Genomic DNA, 19,843 nt, shown 5'->3' with positions numbered 1-19,843 from the left:
GATATTACAAAAAAAAAAAAAAAAAAAAAAAAAAAGCATGGTTCATATGCAAATATGATGATTCCTACCGGCCTCTTAATTGTACGGAGCCTTGTCCTTCTCACTCATTTGTGACCCCTCAAACTCCACAGAGACGCGGAGGAGCGCATTCATCCTTTTCCTACCTCCAAATATTTTTCTCTCATTTTTGTCTTCACACAAATTAATTACCGAATTTTAATAATAAACACATCTAATTACATGTTAATTATTCTTTTAATCCTTGATTATTAAAATCTTCTAATTAGATGCATAACTATTTGTATCACGTTGGTTCTACGTCTTTGGAAGGAACACTTCTAGAAGAACATTGCATTTGTTTTTTCCAGAAGCACTTTGGACAATAGTTGGCTAGGAAATTGAACGATGATACAAACTACATAATCATGAATCTAATTAAAAAATTTTAATACTCAATAAGAGAATAACCGGATGCGATTCATGTATAATAGTCAGAGAATTGAACCAAAAGTAAAATTTATTCTTTTTAGTATGGAATTGAATTTTTCATCGAATTATTTATCTTCAATTCATTTCTTTGTTTTTTTAAGATTAAAAAAAAAAATCTTCAATTCATTTCTAAATTTGAACTAATTTTTTATTCTAGTCATATGCCGACCAAGACGTCTAATATCTCTCCTATGTATCTATATATAGGCACCATCCATACTTGAATTCCACCATGTTTGGACTCTTCTAAAAGCTTTCGGCCAATTCAAAATAAGAAAGCTAGCTGGGAATCTCTCCCTTGCAAAATCCAACAGACGGAATCAACAATCTACATAAGACCATTCCTACAATTGTTGTCAAAGCTTTCTTATTCTGTGTGAATTAATATGAGAAGAGCTAGAGGTTTCAGGATTGGGCGGAAGCTGGTCGGGGTTTTCACGTGGGTCATTCACCGGAGGGCGAAGCCGGGCGGCTCTTACCGGCTGCTGGAACCGCGAAGCTCCGCCGCGGACGGAGGAGCGCTTTCTAAGCTGCGGCGGAGCTTGGGGGGTTTGTTGAAACGGCGTCGTCCGGGTCCGGGTTATGTTCGGGTCGGGCAAGAAGCGGCGGAGGAGAAGAGAGGCGTGGGTGTGCCGAAGGGGCACCTGGCGGTGTACGTGGGGGAGAAGGAAGACGGCGCGGCGGCGGCGGCGGCGGCGCGTAGAGTGGTGGTGCCCGTCATCTACTTTAACCATCCGCTGTTCGCGGATTTGTTGCGGGAGGCGGAAACGGTGTACGGGTTCAATCACCCCGGTGGGATCCAGATTCCTTGCCGGATATCGGAGTTTGAGAATGTGCAGTCCAGAATCGCCGCCACGGGCGGTGGTGACGGCTGCAACTTCCGGCGGCGGAGCTGGAGACACAGAATCAAATGGTGAAGTGGATCGACGGTCTTGATAATTTCGTAGGATTATTCTAGGATTCGTTTGGTAGTAAGTAGTTACTGCCTCTCCGGCCGGTTTTCTCTTGTTTTTTTTTTTTTTCTTCATGCGAGTGGAAGATTTTCTTGTACAAAACTTTACCTGCCAAACCAACCGCAACGAACCCAAAAAGAAAATAAGGATGTATTTGAAAACTATGAAAATGAATTCATCAGGAAAATGTATTTTCAGTGTTTGGTTGCATTTCAGAAAATTGTCTTTGTTGTTTTTGGTTCATTTTATAAAAAATGAACAGAATTGTATAATTAAACATTTTAATTATTTTGTTTAAATACAACAACATTTATAATAAAATGATTGAATTTAGCTTTTGGTTTTGCTAAAAATAAAATGTAGCTCAAACTTGTTTCCGAAATATTTAGATATAATGATAAATTTTTTGTTGTTCCCCAAGGCTGCACTTCTATAATAAATAAATGTGTTCTGAAGTTCAATCCACCTTAAATTCTAAGCTTTTCCTCTCTGACTTTAGCAATTGTCGTTGGGCATATTTGGCCAAGTCATCTATCACGTGCGATTAGGAGCATAATATCAAAAATACTTCATTAGCTAGATTGTTGTTTGTGGCTTGTTGAGATTGCTTGATTGGAGCTTGAGTATGTCGGCATTTGTCCTTGAATCCACTGATGGCTGGTGAAAGGGCCTCTCTCCAGCGATTTTGATGGTGCCTGACGATCACTGTTTTTGCTTGTTGGCAGTCTCATCTCCGATATGATCAGGCCTGTGTATCGGTCGGTTCGGTTCGGATCGGGTGGTCGGATGGTGAAACCGTTCGGATTTCGGTTTTTAATTATACAATCCGATTTCAATTGTTGAACTATCAAATCACTTCGGTTTTATTAAGTTTCGGTTGGGGTCGGTTCGGTCGGATATCCGAAATCAAGTCGGATTAAGTCAAATTAAAAAAATTGTTCAAAAACACTTATCAAATTATCAATGCAATTAAGTATTTAAGTGGAACACTACATTTGCTGCTTTGCACATACCACAAAAGGTCAAAAACTGACAAAATCACAAAACCAGAAATCAACATGGACTACATTTACATATTACATTAAGTAGTACTACTAATGAACCAGTATTGTAGTACATACAATTATACAAAACTCAAAAGTGTTAACTCATAAGTAATGAGTAATCAAAATATCAAATCATTCCACATTTCCACTGTCCAGTGATCCTCAATCTGCATCCAACTATCCAAGTATCTGACATTGCAACTAATTTCCTAGTTCCTAGTTGACTAGTTAGTAGTTCCTATTGTTCTTCTTCTTCCTGTCAACACTCAAAACTGAAGCAAAATTAGCAAAACTGTAAAATCTTGAGCATTAGTAAATAAGTAAACTATACAATATACATAATACATTAGATGATTAGACAATTATAATTTATAAAAGTTGGCACAGTAAGCTTTTTGTCCATATCAAAGTTAGGATTAAGGGCAAATTGCTACAACATCCCCATGAGGATTGAGCAACATACCAACTTAATCCCTTATTTTTCAGATCATTGGTGGAAGCTTTCATCATTGCCATAATAATAATATATAAAATTAAAATGTCCCAAATACAATGGGCAGTCATAGAAACAATACCAGTAGTCCAGCACACAAGGGTCAACTTTGCCAACTTACCAACACAGGCAGCAACTTACAAGTTACCAAGCCTCAATAGGCACTAGGCAGCAACTAAATAAAATAGTTACCAAGCCAGCAAGCCACCAAGCCTCATGAATAACAGACATACAGTATAAATGTATAATAGATTATACATAATAGATTCAAATATAAAGTATAAAGTATAAAGTATAAAGTATAACATTACAAGAATCGTAGGAAGTGTAGAACCACCGCTCCTCCCAGTTCCAATTCCATTGCCACCATCAGCACCAAATTCTGGAATAAAACAAGCAATTAAGTAAAATGTAAACATGAACAAGGAAATGGAATTAAGTAATTAAGTAAATAATGTTACCTTGTTCAAATCTTTTCAATTCCTCCAGATTTTCCTCAATTGATAAGGGGGTATTTGGCAACCTTAGCCAATCCTGAGTGCAGACCAAAGCTTCCACAATTTTAGGAGTTAATGAACTCCTAAAAGGATCTAAAACCCTCCCCGATGTACTAAAGGCAGATTCAGAAGCAACTGTGGATATTGGTATAGGCAAGACATCCCTAGCTATCTTAGAAAGTATAGGAAATCTTTCAGCATTCAGCTTCCACCATCTAAGTATGTCAAAAGAAGTTTCCTCTTCCACTACTGCCTCAGCAAGGTAAATTTCTAACTCAGATTTTTTCTTTCCTCCACTTTCCATTCTTTGTTTCTTAATCTGAGATTTTAACAAATGTTGGGGCCTCCCAATTGTAGACTGTGAAGAATCAATAGACTGTGAAGAAGCAGTAGGGACAGTAGACTAGGAAGAAGCACTAGAGGCAGTAGAAGTAGCATAATCATCAAAAAATTCTGTCAAAGCCTTAAGAACTTTCCCATAATAGGCTTTACTAGTTTCCTCACCATACATGTGATTGATTTGTGTTGGCATATACTCTAATTTGTCCCTGGGGTCCAGAATGTTTGCAAAGAATATCATCAAGTTCATCTTGTCTATATCCCCCCAATATTTTTGGAATTTAGACTTCATATTTTCACCCATCAGTTGCACATATCCACCAGCTTCCACCATCCGATCAAGAGGCAATACAAATCAGAAATTTCAGAAAAGAAAGTGTTGGATGTGACATATAAAGAACCAGAAATTCTTATTGTCATATCATAAAAACATTTTAAGAGCTCCACCAAACTCTTCACAGATTCCCAATCAAGAAAATTAGGCACAGAATCACCCAGATCTGATTTGAAGGAACTGTCACTTTCTGCAAGTGCCTCAAACACTTTCTCATAAGTAATTGCAGCTTGTAACATAAGATATGTAGAGTTCCATCTGGTAGGAACATCTAGACACAAGGAAGACTTGTGCTCAATCCCAATCCACTCAGATAATTCCCTAAATTTCTTAAGTCTAGCAAGTGAACTTCTCACATATCTTACAGCCTCCCTAACCTTCTTGACAGACTCATCACATTCTTTTAACCCATCTTGCACAACCAAGTTTAGAATATGTGCAATACATCTCATGTGAATATACTTGCCCTTCACAGTAGTTGTTCCCCAAGACATCAATTTCTTTTTTAACAAACCAATGGCAGTGTCATTAGATGAGGCATTGTCTACTGTTATAGTGTACACATTCCTAATCCCCCAATCAAGCAAACAGGTTTCCAAGACTTTAGCAATACACTCACCCTTGTGTGATGTAATAGGGACAAAAGAAATTATCTTCTTATGAAGCTTCCACTCTTCATCTATAAAGTGAGCAGTCACTACCATATAGTTAATTCTCTAAATAGAAGTCCAAGAATCAGTTGTAATACTGACTCTTTGAGTGTTTCCCCTAAAAAAACATTTCAACTTGAGCCTTTCCTCTTCATAAATCAGATTGATGTCCCTACTAATTGTCTATCTAGAGGGTATCTTAAACATAGGACAAGCCANACTTCCTAAACCCTGGACCCTCCACAAATCTAAAAGGTAATTCATCTATTATAATCATTTCAACCAATGCCCTTCTAATAGCATCTTGGTTAAAGACCCAAGTTCATAACTCACCAACAGTAGCAGGAGATGCATCAAAATTAGTTACAGCTTGAAAGGTCAGAAGTGACTGTCTAGTGTCTTTAGAGTGTGGGTTTTTGAGACAGCTCATCATGTGGTTTCTCAAGGATGAAGTACCATGTGTTTTAGATTTGCTTTGATATTCTTTAGCACAGTATATACACTTTGCTTTGATAGTAACATTATTACTATCAGTAAATTTCTGAAAATGATCCCAAACTCTGGATCTGGATTCAACTGTCTTCCTTTTCTTCCCAGGAACTGCAGCAGTAGGTTGCTCATTCTGTTGATTATTAGTGTCAACAGACTGGGCTTCCACCACTGTAGGTCCATCAAGTGAAGAGTTGGAAGGTTGACTACCAGACTGTATGATATTTTCCATCTAAAGAAATGGAATAATATCAGTAAAGTGGGAAACATATGCAGAAAACCAAATAGTCACACAAAGTGACAAAGACATTCAGAATCAGGAAGACAGGCACTTCAAAGTTCATCATTTTTCTAAATTTCATAATTGGGGATTAAGGGTCATACATCCATAAACTTGTAGAGAAATAAACATACAGTGATACAATCACAGCATCACATTAATAACTCACAGAAATCCAGAATCATGCAATTGTGAACCTGTACAATTCATCATTTTACTGGATTTCAATCCTTGGGACTTACAAGGCTTCCACCATTTTAACATTTATACATTTAGTCATTTACCATCATTTTACTGGATTTCACCAAGTATCCAATATCCAACACAGAAATAACACAAAGAAATCCAGTAATCAAAAACTTCTGCAGTTCATCATTTTACTGGATTTCACCAACAAGCCACACCAATTTATACTTGATATAAAATATAATCATATTTTATATATTGGTGTTTGAGGGCTTCCACACAACAAAAACAGCACATCAACATCAACTCATCAAGTCGTCATTCATGGATAAGATTTCATAAATTAGGGACTAGGGTTTGAGGGCTTCCACAACAACAGAAACAGTATAACAATGCAACATCAATAATATTTCGTCAATATTTTATAAACATCAATAGACAATAGGGCTTCCACGAAAATAGTTTACAAGCCAACAAGTAAACAAACATCAATAATATTTCATTTTTCAACAAATGCTCGCACCTTCACAAATTAAAAATCAAAACAGTAAAGGTTAGGGTTTGTAGTTTACTTGGTTTCTCCAAATATTACCCAGAGAACTCGGGTCTTCTCTTCTAGCACAATCTAACAGTCGCTAAGAGCCTGAGGGCTGAAACACTGAGTCTGTGAGTCGCTGGCTATGAGCTATGGCTTCCACCACTCCAACGGCACCGGCGCACCGTCCAACCGGAGAGAACATGGAACGTGAGATTGTGAGAACGTGAGAACTGAGAAGTGAGATGTGAGTGTGAGAACTAAGAATCGGAGAAGAATAGTAGAAAACCAGACTCACTAGAGAGGCAGAGACTTAGAGAGAGATGAGAGAAGAAGGAGTCGAGAGTCGTGACTGCGCTGCTCAACAGGTGAAATGAGGGCAGAAACCCTAATCATCACTTATATACATAGCCTATGCGACGTCGTTTATATATGCATATAACCTCACCCTAATCTATATCGGATATTCGAACGGTTTGGGTCCAAAATATACCTACCCTACCCGAACCAAGCAACCCGGTGATTCATTGTTGAATGGGTCGGTTTGAGGACTTCGGGTTCGGTCGGATCGGTTTTCATTTTTTCGGTCAGCGGGCCGGGCGGGTTTGGTGGGTTGGTCGGGTTATGCACAGGCCTAGATATGATGTTCTATGGTTTTGGTCTTGGCCGACAACCGGGTTTTACGATTGCTCTGCTCTCTCGGCGGCGTCTCATTAATCTGACCCATGGGAGATGATGGCAAGAAGCTGAGAGCATATGAGGCGTGGTCTAGTATTGGTAGAGAGAGGCATGGTCTGGTGTTGGTAGAGAAAGTCTAGAAAATGACTTCCCATAAAAATGAAGTCATTTTCCAGAAAATATATCTATTTTCATTGACCAAAGTTTTATTTTCCGCTAACTTTAAATTTTCTTCCTTGCCAAATACGGTTCAGAAATCATTTTTAGCGTTTCTAAACACGCCTTAAAAGAAAAAACCTCCAATTTGGAATAATAACTGTGGATGTCATTATATTACATGAATACATGGTAGTTGGCTCTCCCAAATCAGTTAATTATATAAAAATTTTAAAGATATTGTTTGTAACAATGTTGTACTATATATTATATATTTGATAAATCGTACTTTTTATGATTCGAGTTTCAGTTTCATTTGAATTTTTTAAATTGGAGGCGTATAAACATTACTTAAGTAAGGAAAATGAATAAAATCATTATGTTTAAGAGAAATGTTTGTAAATCCTATAAGAATTATATAGTTTTTTTGTCACTCTTAATACATTTAAACTTGGTTTCATTTTCTCATTTTACTTTGAAGCTTTAGAAGTTATGGCACTCGTCATCCTCAATCACCGCATTCAATTCACTGGATTTCTAGCATGTCTGATCCTCGTGTAATATTCAGGTATACTTTTCAATTTAATACTATCATTTACAATGTCTTAGCTTTAATTCATTCTATTGTTAATCATGCATCTCATCCCGTGCCATGCCATTTTATGTGTTATTTTTTATTTTTATATGTATTATTTACTCATCTAGTTTGAAATTAGTTTTGATACCAATAAATTCAATATTCAAAACACATAATATTTATTCAAGACCTAGCAATCTAAACTTTTTATCTCAAAATTAATAATGTTAATTTATACTTTGTTTGTTAAAAAATTATGAGGGTTAGTTATTTTAACCTTTTTTCATAATAATAATAATAATAATAATAATAATAATAATAATAATAAAAGACTAAGCATCCTAATAGCATGCATGTATACATATAATAATACGAGACACGCACGCACGATACACGCACATTACACACACGATGCACGCATAGCATCGTACCAGACTACCGGGAGGGACATGGGGAGGGTTAAACCTTGGAACTTTTTCTCGTGTTTTACTATTTTTAGTATTATTCAATTATTTATTAAAGTAATTTCACAATGTATTGTCACACACACACACACACACATATATATATATGTCTTGCATGCACTACAGTTTGGCTTGGCAGTAGTGATGGGAATTCATCATTCTGAGTAGTACCTCTTGAAGTACCCCTACAACTTTATAGCAATGGGTTGTCTACTGCTTAGTTATGGGGCTCTGCAATGTTAGGTGGTTCTTTGGACGGATTCAACGCACATATCCTATGGAGGTGGCAAGATCAGGGCGAAATAAAGATTTACTCTTAGTCAGACTATTGTTATGGTGTTTATGACCATGGTTTCTCTTCTTATGTGTCATTTCAATAAATGAGAATTTTTATTTTTTGGTTTTTGTGCATTAGGATGTACAGTAGTTGCTTGAAAATTTGCAAGAGATCGAATTCAAATAGTAGAATAATTATTTTTGCACTTTAATGTGTAATTTGTCAATATTAATTAAAATATTTCATAAAGTTACATCTAATTACTAACAAAATTGGATTGAAAAGTGCATCATTAGTATCAGTACTAGTTGTCGAGGACATGGTATTATAAAATACACTTGTTACCCACAACAAACTACTGTGAAGTTGTATGGGCAGTGATACAATTCTACTCTATTATGTTCCAGTTGGGATTTGTTTTTGTGGACCTTCGTCATATCTACCGGGGACAGAACAGACTTGCGGATGCGCTAGCAAAACATGCCTTATCTCACAGTACGGGGCTTATTTTGTTTGACGTTATCCCGAATGTGCTTAAGGAGAAAACTAGTGAAGATAAACTTAGAGTAAGATTTCACAGGCAAATTTCTGTGGCTGATGACAATACTGTCTAAGTAGTTATTGGGTATCCCTCTCTTTTAGATAAAAAAAAATGTTCCGATTGGGAACATTGCTAAGAGTTGTTCTTGGTATGATCACACAGTCAACTAGGTGGCCTAGATTGACATTGATATTTGGGCCCCTATTGGTATTAGTCGGTGCGCTCACATCGATTTTAGTAGTTCTAGCCTATGTGATACCATTAGTTGTTGCTCTGATACCACAAAATGCACGAGACACGCACGCACGATGCACGCACAGCACGGCACAGGAAGCGACATGGGGAGAGTTAAACCTTAACACTTTTTCAGGTATTTGACTATTTTTAGTATTATTCAATTATTTATTAAAGTAATTTCACAATGTATTGTCATATATATAGTAGTGTGTGTCTTGCATTGTAGTATGGCTTGGCAGTAGTGATGTCAATTAATCATTCACAATAGTACCTCTTGAAAAACCGCTACAACTTCATAGCGATGGGTTGTCTACTGTCTTAGTTATGGGGCCTGACTATGTTAGGTGGTTCTTTTGGATGGATTCAGCTCACATAACCTATGAATGTGGCAGGATCTGGCCAAAATATAGAGTTTATTCTTAGTCAAACTATTGTTATGGTGTTTATGCGAATGATTTCTCTTCTTATGTGACAATTCAATGAATGGACATTTTATTTTATGGTTTTTGTGCATTAGGATGTACGGTAGTTGCTTGGAGATTTGCAAGAGATCGAATTCAAATAGTAGAATAATTATTTTTGCATTTTAATGTGTAATTTGTCAATATTAATTAAAATATTTCATAAAGTTATATCTAATTACTAACAAAATTGGATTCAAAGGTGCATGGTTAGTATGTTTTTCAGTACAAGTTGTCGAGGATATGGTATTATAAATAATACACATGTTACCCACAACAAACTACTGTGAAGCTGTATGGGCAGATATATTATTTTTCTCTATTTTGTTCCATTTGGGAACAATGCTAGGAGTTGTTTTTGGCATGATCACGCGGTCAGCTAGGTGGCCTAGATTGACATCGATATTTGGGCCCCTATTGGTATTAGCTGGTGCCTTCACATCGATCTTAGTAGTTCCAGCCTATGTGATACCATTAATTGTTGCTCTGATACCACAAAATGTACGAGACACGTACGCACGATGCACGCACATCACACATACGATGCACGCACAATACCGTACCGAATGGGACATAGGGAGTATTAACATTCGTGAACGTGTTCGCGAATGTTATCAAACAGTAATGAACGCTTAACAAACGAACACGAACACGTTCGTTTATGTTCGGTTCGTTAACAGCCCTATTAATACATTAAGAGGGCGTTTGGTTCACGAAATTTTGGATTACCCCAAGTAATAGGATTACCTCGCGAAAGGTAATGTGAGATTTCGGTAATATAAGATTACCTTATGTGTTTGGTTTGGATTGTGGAATATAATATTACATTGTTTAGTTTAGGGTTATATTTTAGGTTATATTAGTAAGTTTGTGTGAATTAGTGATAAGGGAATGTGGCAATGTGCGATATTTAATATAGCACAGTCGATTTTTTGTGGTGTAATTTTAAACTCTAAAATACATTATAATTAACTAAAATTGACCCAACTATAACTTGAAAGTTTTTTTCTTTTTTACTTTTTGTTTTATTAACTTTTGTGTCATTTCTACATATAATTCTTAACTATAAGTTTTTACACTATAATCTATAAAATTTGAATTTTTCTATAACCTTTACTCTTTTAGAAGAATTTTCAGTAAAAAATGTGCTTATGCTAGTCTTAGGTTATGTTTGCTTGAAAAACTTGTCATAATAAACTCGCTAAAAGAACTATAAGTGATTACAAAAATTTAAAGTCAAATGATTAATATTAAAAAATATACCCCCAAAAAAATCAAAGCACCAAAAATGCATGGAATAAGCTCTTATTCTTTCATAGTGCAACTTTCACTAGTTAGCTATCACTTATGTTGCACGAAAACCTGTGGAGTCATTGCTTTAAAAGTATTGATTTGACATCATATGGACAAAAGTGTGTTGATTCAAAAATCTAGACAAAAATGTGTAAAGTACTAATGGGATTACCTTCTTTTCAAAACCCTATTTAAAAAGAAGGTAATTGGAATACCTTCTTTTATTTTCTTTTTATTTGACCTTAATGCCACAAAGAAGGCAATGCAATTGCCTTCTTTTCACTTTTTTTTTTTTTTTACTATACACTTTTTATATTAATTAATTTGAGATGTAAACACCATTAATTTGTTTAATATATATGATTATAAGATCTTCAAATCAATTAAAGAATTGATACGGGTTTGATAAGCATCTTTCGTAATTCTATATATCTAGAACACAACTCTTCCAATTTTTATTACTTCGAATTTATTTTTTAACAAAGGAGCAATGGATTACATAGAGGGCATATCGTCATCAACAACGGTGACTATACTACTAGACTACAAAATGCCATGCATACACGTATAAAATAAAAAAATAATAATAATAACTACTATACTACTACATTACAGGAGTCATAATAATAATAATAATAATAATAATAATAATAATAATAATAATAATAACAACAACAACAACAACTAGTAATACTCGGTACTCCTACTAATAATAATAATAACTACTATACTACTACACTACAGGAGTCATAATAATAATAATAATAATAATAATAATAATAATAATAATAATAATAATAATAATAATAATAAGTACTACTCTACGGTACTCCTAATAATAATAATAATAATAACAACAACAACAACAACAACAACAACAACAACAACAACAACAACAACTAGTAATACTCGGCACTCCTAATAATAATAATTATAATAATAATAATAATAATAATAATAATAATAATAATAATAATAAGAAGGAGAGAGAAGGTTTACCTGTCAGTAGTTTTTTGTTTTTGTTTTTTGTTTTATTTTTTTTTTTTTGTTTTATTTTTTTTGATAAAGAAGGTAGTGTCATTACCTTCTTCTCAAAAACCCTAATGAGAAGAAGGTAATGGGATTAGTACTTTACACATTTTAGTCCACATTTTTATTCCTACACATTTTTGTCTTATCATTGTCAAATCAATACAAAAATGTCAAGGACCCAAATCTGTGAACGTAATGCAGTTCCTCTGTTTTAAAAATGTTTCATCGCGAAACTTATTTCAAAAATATTTTGTGCAACTTTCTAATTACTTGTTAAAATGGTGAATTTGCTAACATAGATTGGGAAATTTAAGACTACTCCATACCCAAAGCCAAGGATCAAACCCTTGATCTTTGGTTAAGAATGAATGAGTTTCTTCCACTCAACCACACCCTCCAGATTATTTGCTAACATAGATGAATACGTTGATATATTTCAATTTGCCAATTAACTTATCTTTAGATGAATCTAATCTATTCATCTAAAGTTTATATTTTTTTTTATGAAGATGCTAATGAAAATATAAACAATTAAATATTTAACTATTTAATTAAGTTAACAAAAATATTTTAAAGTTTATGTATTTTATTTTATTTTAAATTGACCTTGCGGTAATTGTACTCACTATTTAACTATTTATTACTTGTCTGGACTCTGGAGCACTTTTTATATTTTTTTGTGTAACATTTTTAATCATGAAAAAACTACTTATTAATATTTATGCATATTTAGGAAAGAAATATTTCTAAATAAACCCCTATGTTTTTATATTTACACGTTTCCCATATTTCATTTCATATATTCTTTAAAAAAGTAATGCAACATACTAGAGACTCCTAATATTTTTGTTCAATCTTCCCTTCTTGATGTGACATTATTTTATTGTACTTTTACTATCTTTTGAATCGAAAGGAGGGGTACTTCCGGACCATATTAGTGTCCTGTCACACAAAATCTTTCACATTCTTACAACTCCCAACATGCCATCCCGAATAGCTTTCCTAACTTGTATGGGATGATTCACAAATTCAATCCACTATCTGTCTACTTGGATAGCTAGATTAGTTAGGAGATCAGCCACAATATTTAATTTTTGGTACACATGCACCTCTCTTATATCATCACCGGCTTCTACTCGGTCTCTACACGAATGTATCAGGTTGTAACAAAGCACGGCCTCCTTAAACAACATTTTACCCTCATGCATTGTATTTTTTTCAAAATTTGATTATTAACTAAATTCTTTTTTTTTTAATTAATGGTGGGACCATCCAATTCATAAACACTCAATAAATGAAAATCACACTATGATGTGAAAGATTAGAGGGGAAATTGAAGAGGAGAAAAGAAAAACATTTTTCTTTTCTTTTTTTTTAAAAAAAAAATTGTTGTTTCTTCATTTTCCATTTCATATGTCATATTTTTGTGCTAACTACCAAGAGATGTTAGGTAACACAACTGATAACTGGCAGAAAGAATGATAATAAATGGTCATTAATTTGCTTATATGTTTTGTCATGTCACTTGATAATCCATCAACTTGTACTAATAAATAAATGAAGACTTAGAATATATTATTAGCAACAAAAATAAATAAATAAATAAATGAAAGGTAGAGTGAAAGTGACTGGAATAATATTTGCAATCACAACTTTATGAAGGAAACATGTATAATGGGACATAGATATTTTAGAATCCCTACCTCCTGCTTCCTGTACCATAATAATTGGTAGCTTTACATTCTGGAAAATATTCAAGTGGGAGGTCCGGTCCACACAATACATTGAAATTAGGCTTATTTCCAGAATTTTGGTACCATAGGAGCATATGCCAATATAAAGAATAAATGTGTGCATCGTGTATGTATTATTTGTCTATAGTTCAATGACCCACCCAAAAATGAATTAAACAAATTCTTCATCTGTCTATTTTACATATCTTGTTTAATATTTATTGGTCAAACCAGCTGTTTTTTCTTTGTTTATTTTTTAGTATTTTTAATTATTTTAATAGTACTTTTAATGTAGTTTCTAAATATATAAATTTTATATACTAATACTAAATTTAATATTACGAAAATTTGAATAAAAAAAAATTTAATCAAGTTTCGATAACTGAAACATACACATAAAATTGAACGAAAGGAGTAATTAATATGAGATTTCTATGGTGTAAGGTCTAATGTTATACCTTTATTAGTGGGATGAGTATTGTTGAATTGAAATTACTTTATTAGTGGGATGAGTATTGTTGAAATTAGTACACTTTTCCAAATCTCTATTTCGTTCATTTTCCTAATTTCTATAGGTTTTTATTTTTTCAAATTTTCATTTTTATAATTCGCCATTTTTTCAATATTCCATATTCATTTTCGAAAAATCAATTTCAAAGAAATATAAACACAAATTTGAACAAGAGAGGGTTTGGAATGATATTTGGAGAGAGTGTGGGGCGGTGGCTAGTGAAAAAGTTGAGGATGGTGGTTGGAGAGAAAGTTAGGGGCATCGGCTTTTTAGTTTGAACCTATCAGCTATGGACAATGTAAGTTGATTTATCTTCATGTGGTTATTTTCCAGTTAGGATCTCAAAGGCGGGTTTCACCCAGAGCACATCTTAACTACGAGCTTTCACATTAAAAAAAATAAATCTAAATCCTTTCTATGTGTTTATCTTGGGCTTTAAAAAAATTATTCTAACCTTCCACCTTCCAAGATCTTATGGCCTATTTGATTAGTGGAAAATATTTGAGGATGGACGGAATTTAAATTTCATGGAAAAAAAATTGCTGGGAAGATTGATTCCATTATTTGGCTTGTGAAAAATAAATTACTCGGAATATTAATTCTATTGTTTAGTTGGATTTAGAATTGTAAGAAATAATGAATATAAAGACCAAAATGCCCCTACATAATAATAATGATAATAAAAGTCATAGTAATTAATAAAGTTTAATGTGTTTCAGAAAAAATAAAATTTAATGAGGGTAAAATAATCATGCATGTCAAGTCATCTTTTCTTCTGCAATTCCATGGAAAATAAAATACTATGGAGAAGTTAAAAATTTGTTTCCCTCAAATTTGAAGAATTCTACTTCCAAAGGAAAATGAATTCCACGAATCAAACAACACAAAATATCATTTTTCTCAATTTTATGAAAATGAACTTTCTTAGAAAACATTTTCCATCCAAAGCAAAGATTCTATTAGTTCTTAAATTGTTTACATCTCATTAGTAGATAGTAACCTCTTCATAACCGCATGTCTTTAAAAAAAAAAAAATTGATCATATACCTTGTTTTATTTCAATTTTATTCCATAAAGTATATCGATATAATTCCTGTATTTTAAATTTTTTTTTTGGGAGAAAACTACATTTTAAATTTGTAGAAACCTCTCCTTGATCAAATAATTTCATAGTTGAATTCGAAAGTTATGACAAGTATAATGTCTTCATTCACAAGTCACATTAATCAATTGTAATATTTCCAAGAATGCGATCAAACAACTTTTCTTTTCTTTTCTTTTCTTCTTTTTTACTTTTTTAATGAAAGTAAGGGTGTGCAAAACTTGGTTAACCAACTGAATAGAAGAATTTTGATTAATCGTCTTTTAGTCAAAATACTTTGATTCAATTAATAGTTAAAGATTTTGTAAAATTTTGATTAACTGTTAATTCGGTTCAAAACTATTGGTTAACCAAAATTTTTAATAAATAAATATATAAATATATTATGTAAAATCCCTAAAACTAAAATGAAATTCCTGAGGACTAGGGATGTTTGGACTTTGGATTTTGTATTGAAGTTATGGATTTATTATTATAGGTATTAAAGTAATTAGATTTATAATTATAGGTATTATTTTAAGAATTTAAAAATTTAACTAAAAAAACTTTGGTTAATCAGTTAACCACTGAAAAAAAATTTCACTAGTTTAATTCAGTTAATTCGATAATACAAAATTCAATTCGATTAACGCATTAAAAATTTCGATTAACCAAAAGTACACCCTTAAATGAAAGGACAAAAGCTTAGTCCGTACAAGCTACAACCTCTTACCTTTAAGGTCAGATATTGGCCACTGTTCACTGATGATTATATTATAGATGAAGCTAATGAAAATGATAAAATATACGCGCAAAAAGGGAAAACATATATGGTACGGAGTATTATATATGGGGCATCATCCATTATCTATGCTTTCATCTCTATATCTAATTACAGCACAAAATGCTAATATTACACCAAAAGCCAAAACATTGTTCAGAAGTTGCAAAGAATATAGCCAATTGGAAATAAAGAGCATTATTATTGGTTTACATTTTACAATGCCAATCAACAAATTGAGGGCAGACAATCTGAATCACAAAATAACAAGGGAGAGCAAAATTTCAACAAAGTTGGATTTTGATAAATACCATTTGACTACTTCAGTTAGCATTGCATTAGGGAAGAAAGAAAGTTTCCCACTTTGCCATTTGTTATTTGTATATTAGCATGCCATTGTGGATATGCCAATGTGAAGTTCCAAAAGGTAGAAATTAACTAGAAAACATGTTAGTATGTTCCCCTCCATGAATACCATTTCAGTTTCAGTTGGAAAAGCAGAGGGGGAGCCCCTAAAATTCCTCGTGTTAATCTTGGATCAAACACATCGAACTGCACACGGCTTAGAGAATCCAGCATAACCTGAGCAGGGACAGCGGGTAGAAGCACTGGCCGGGCTTCAGCAGGCACTTTTCCTCTCAATTCACGAGCTTTCTGCAGATGTACATTAGCGACAGATGCCATGTCAAATACTGCATCGCACATGCTCTCATGGGAATCCAAACGAATCTCTGACTGACCACTTTGATGCACTAATAATCCATGTTTCTCAGCCACGTCAGCAGGTATGTAAATATGATGGCGGTTTCGATTGGCGTGGTAAGGTAATGACCTTAGCAGCAATAGAAGCCCGTTCGCCTTTCCGATATGTGATGCTGCATGATCTGCAACTGTCGATCTAATGCCACCCGCTTGAAGTGTGGAGTACAGAATAGTTGATGCAGTGTCTTCTGCATACCGCTCCAACTCTTCAACGGTTTTTGGTACGTCAGTGTGCTCTCTTCTAGCATCATTAATCCGAGCTTCCACCGAACGCTTCAACCAACTCTTGCTAATTTTATTTTGAGATATCACCGATGCAAGCGCTTGTGCTACTGGATGCTCAATCGACTTGTTGGCATATAGCTTGTCCAGAGCTTCTTGCCACCACAACAGGCGCATAAGACCAATTTTAGGATTAGAGGACACATCCATAGCTCTGGATGTCTCTACATTAAAAGCACAGAGTGCAAAAGCAGCTTTTCTCATATTTGGTGGAAGTTCAAGAAGGCAAAGGTAGTTATGATAGTCATAATTTCGTACTTGCTGCACACAATAGGAGAGAGCAGCCCGTAGGCCACCTGAACTGGAGGCACCACTCATCAAATCCTCAGTTCTGTCACTGTGCACACAGTTATCTACAAAAGAAAGAAATTGCATTCTAAGGACTACTAACATAATGAGGCACAAATAAGAGTTAATTGGAAAATGAGGAAGAGAAAACACTGTAATTCAATATTAGATTGGGAAGCAGCCAGAAGGAAAAAAAAAAAAAAAAGGATAGGAAGATTTAATCATTTCACTCTCACTTATACGCATCCTCTTGAACTTGGAACAACAGAGCAGAATTCTTTTTTTGCTTTCAAGAATTGTGTTGAATAGAAGATAAAAGAGAAAACACTTCAGAACTAACACAATCTAATGGAGATCAATCTCCAAAACTCCAAAAGATGGTAGTGAACCACAAAAACCTATAGCATTCTTGATGGACAGCAATATAAACAATCTTAATTCTCCACTCTATTGATCAACAACCAAACTTTAGGAAATTGCATGTCAAAAAAAAATTTATAAAAATTATTTTCACCTCAATATGGTTTCCAAATGTTGTTCACAAATAGAGCTTGAACCGAGATAATATCAGCCATCCACATAGCATAATATAAACAAATCACTAAAACTTCAACCACCCATATAAAAACTAGTTAAGTGACATGCAATACAAATTAAATGCCTTATTAAAAATGAGAGTGAAGCTATGTAATTGAAATAAATGTCAAACTACTATAATTCCATAACCATTGATTAAATGGTATATTCATAACTATAAACCAATTCAGTGTACTATATTCCAACACACTATCAACTCTTCAAATTGATCAATTAACTTTTTTGTTTTTTGAAAAATTTACATTGTGGATACCTTTATATGCTTAACTACATAGCCATGAAGATAGCTAGTGTTAAACTTGATGGACAGCAGGATTCACACTATCAATGCTCCAGAATGCCCAGGGTGTGACGATATGCAATTGCTAGCAACTGTTACCTGAATTCTGGATAAATTGATGCTTATCTTTGTTAGAAATTTAATATCAATTCAAATAGAAAGAAAAATAATAATAATAATGAAGATACTGTTTTTTGAACTTTTTTGTTACCACTCATATTGCATGTTTGACCAAAGATTTTGAAATTTACAACCTGCAATTTCTTACCACTTGCAAATTACATTCTTTCTATGAAAAAAAAAAATCTCACATTCAGTTCTGTTGTTATGTGCATGTCCATTTATTAGTAATGAATCTGATGACTGCATATCCAAATTATCATTTCTAACAACCAATGGTGCAGGTAAAAAGAGCTCAATTCCCCTTTTAACGGCCTTAAGTAGTATGATATACACTATTCAAATTTTATAAACAAAGAAAAACAACCACAATGTAGTTGAATCATCATGTATGTGCTCACCAATCCTGCGATTTGTTACATCATATAATCCTATGCATATTTAAATCATCTACAATGTCAACCAAGACACCTATCAGCAAAATGGTTCTTGATATGCATGTATCTAGATATCAAATGAAGTAAATTATACCCATTGCTCAACCACACAACAAAAAGCAATCATGATTCATGCTTAGCAACAGATTGGTATGAAATCAAGAGTAGTGCACCAAAGTAAAGCACATTATCTCTCCTGCAAGTTGCAGTGTTGGAAAGCCAAGAGCAATTGAATATTCTCTTAATTTACTCATGTTGGATGTTCAAGAATCATTAGGTTAGCTAAAGAGTCAAGTCCCATAACTAAAACACATTGTAATAATAAGACGAGCCGAGACTCTCATTGCCAAAATTTGCATACAATCAAGAAATCCATCTATTATCATATCACATCTCCTGCTCTCTAGTTATTCTACTTGCTCATTTGTTAACAAATATAGCTTCACAATTACCACTAGGCGGTGGCCCTTTGCCAGCTGTCAGACCTTAAACCTCATAATTCATAACACAAGGTGCGAAACAGAAAATGAGGGGAAAAAGAAATTGAATCCCAGAGATGAAGATCATTCGTTTCAGGCTGAGGCCATATTTGTCTATTTTCACGAATTCAAGTTTCAACAAATCAGGGATTCAAACTAAGGAGTGCTTAGTTGGCTAGTTGCTTACTTGCAGTGGCTATGGCGTAGATCGGAGGGAGAACCGGCGAGGAGTGAGCTCTGAGTCCGTAGAGCTGGAGTGGCGACGGTGATTCCGTGACGATAGGTCGCCGGTGGATGAATAGCTGAGGCTTTGAGGTTTCAATCCATGACTTCCTTTGAGAATGGATGTCTGTTTGCATAGGCTCAGTCAATATTGGGATGTATATCCTCTCTATGGGCCATGATCAACTTCTTGGGCCAGATCTGGGTTTTGCAATGTAGGTTCTACGGTTGCAGATGGAGTACAAGAGCGAGGAAGACGATAC

The 19,843-nt window shown here is 34.1% G+C and overlaps 2 protein-coding genes across 3 annotated transcripts; one reads left to right on the top strand and one right to left on the bottom strand.

Annotated features, from left to right (window-relative positions):
- Window positions 1-736: 736 nt before the first annotated feature.
- On the top strand, window positions 737-1,639 carry LOC116002729 (auxin-responsive protein SAUR36-like). The gene has a single exon (XM_031242898.1). It carries the CDS (start codon window positions 876-878, stop codon window positions 1,404-1,406), a length of 531 nt encoding a protein of 176 aa, XP_031098758.1. The 5' UTR covers window positions 737-875; the 3' UTR covers window positions 1,407-1,639.
- A 14,578-nt stretch (window positions 1,640-16,217) lies between these two features.
- On the bottom strand, window positions 16,218-19,843 carry LOC116000917 (NADH dehydrogenase (ubiquinone) complex I, assembly factor 6). Of its 2 annotated transcripts, XM_031240793.1 has the most exons (3): window positions 19,546-19,685; window positions 18,296-18,428; window positions 16,218-17,510 (listed from the first exon to the last, which is right to left on the bottom strand). In XM_031240793.1, exon 3 carries the CDS (start codon window positions 17,473-17,475, stop codon window positions 16,564-16,566), a length of 912 nt encoding a protein of 303 aa, XP_031096653.1. In that variant the 5' UTR covers window positions 17,476-17,510; window positions 18,296-18,428; window positions 19,546-19,685; the 3' UTR covers window positions 16,218-16,563. The 2 variants fall into 2 exon arrangements, with proteins under 2 accessions (XP_031096653.1, XP_031096652.1); XM_031240792.1 differs by lacking the exon at window positions 18,296-18,428 and having other exon boundaries at window positions 19,546-19,843.

This window comes from Ipomoea triloba, chromosome 13 (genome assembly GCF_003576645.1).
Source record: "Ipomoea triloba cultivar NCNSP0323 chromosome 13, ASM357664v1".
NCBI lineage: Eukaryota > Viridiplantae > Streptophyta > Magnoliopsida > Solanales > Convolvulaceae > Ipomoea > Ipomoea triloba.
Note: the sequence above shows the minus strand (reverse complement) of the source record. Positions and strands in the feature narration are given on the sequence as shown.

Coding starts and splice junctions, on each gene's coding strand:
- LOC116002729 (XM_031242898.1), top strand. CDS start 876: ATGAGAAGAGCTAGAGGTTTCAGGATTGGGCGGAAGCTGGTCGGGGTT.
- LOC116000917 (XM_031240792.1), bottom strand. CDS start 19,717: ATGCAAACAGACATCCATTCTCAAAGGAAGTCATGGATTGAAACCTCA. Junction 17,511..19,545: donor CTACGCCATAGCCACTGCAA/GTAAGCAACTAG, acceptor TTTCTTTTGTAG/ATAACTGTGTGCACAGTGAC.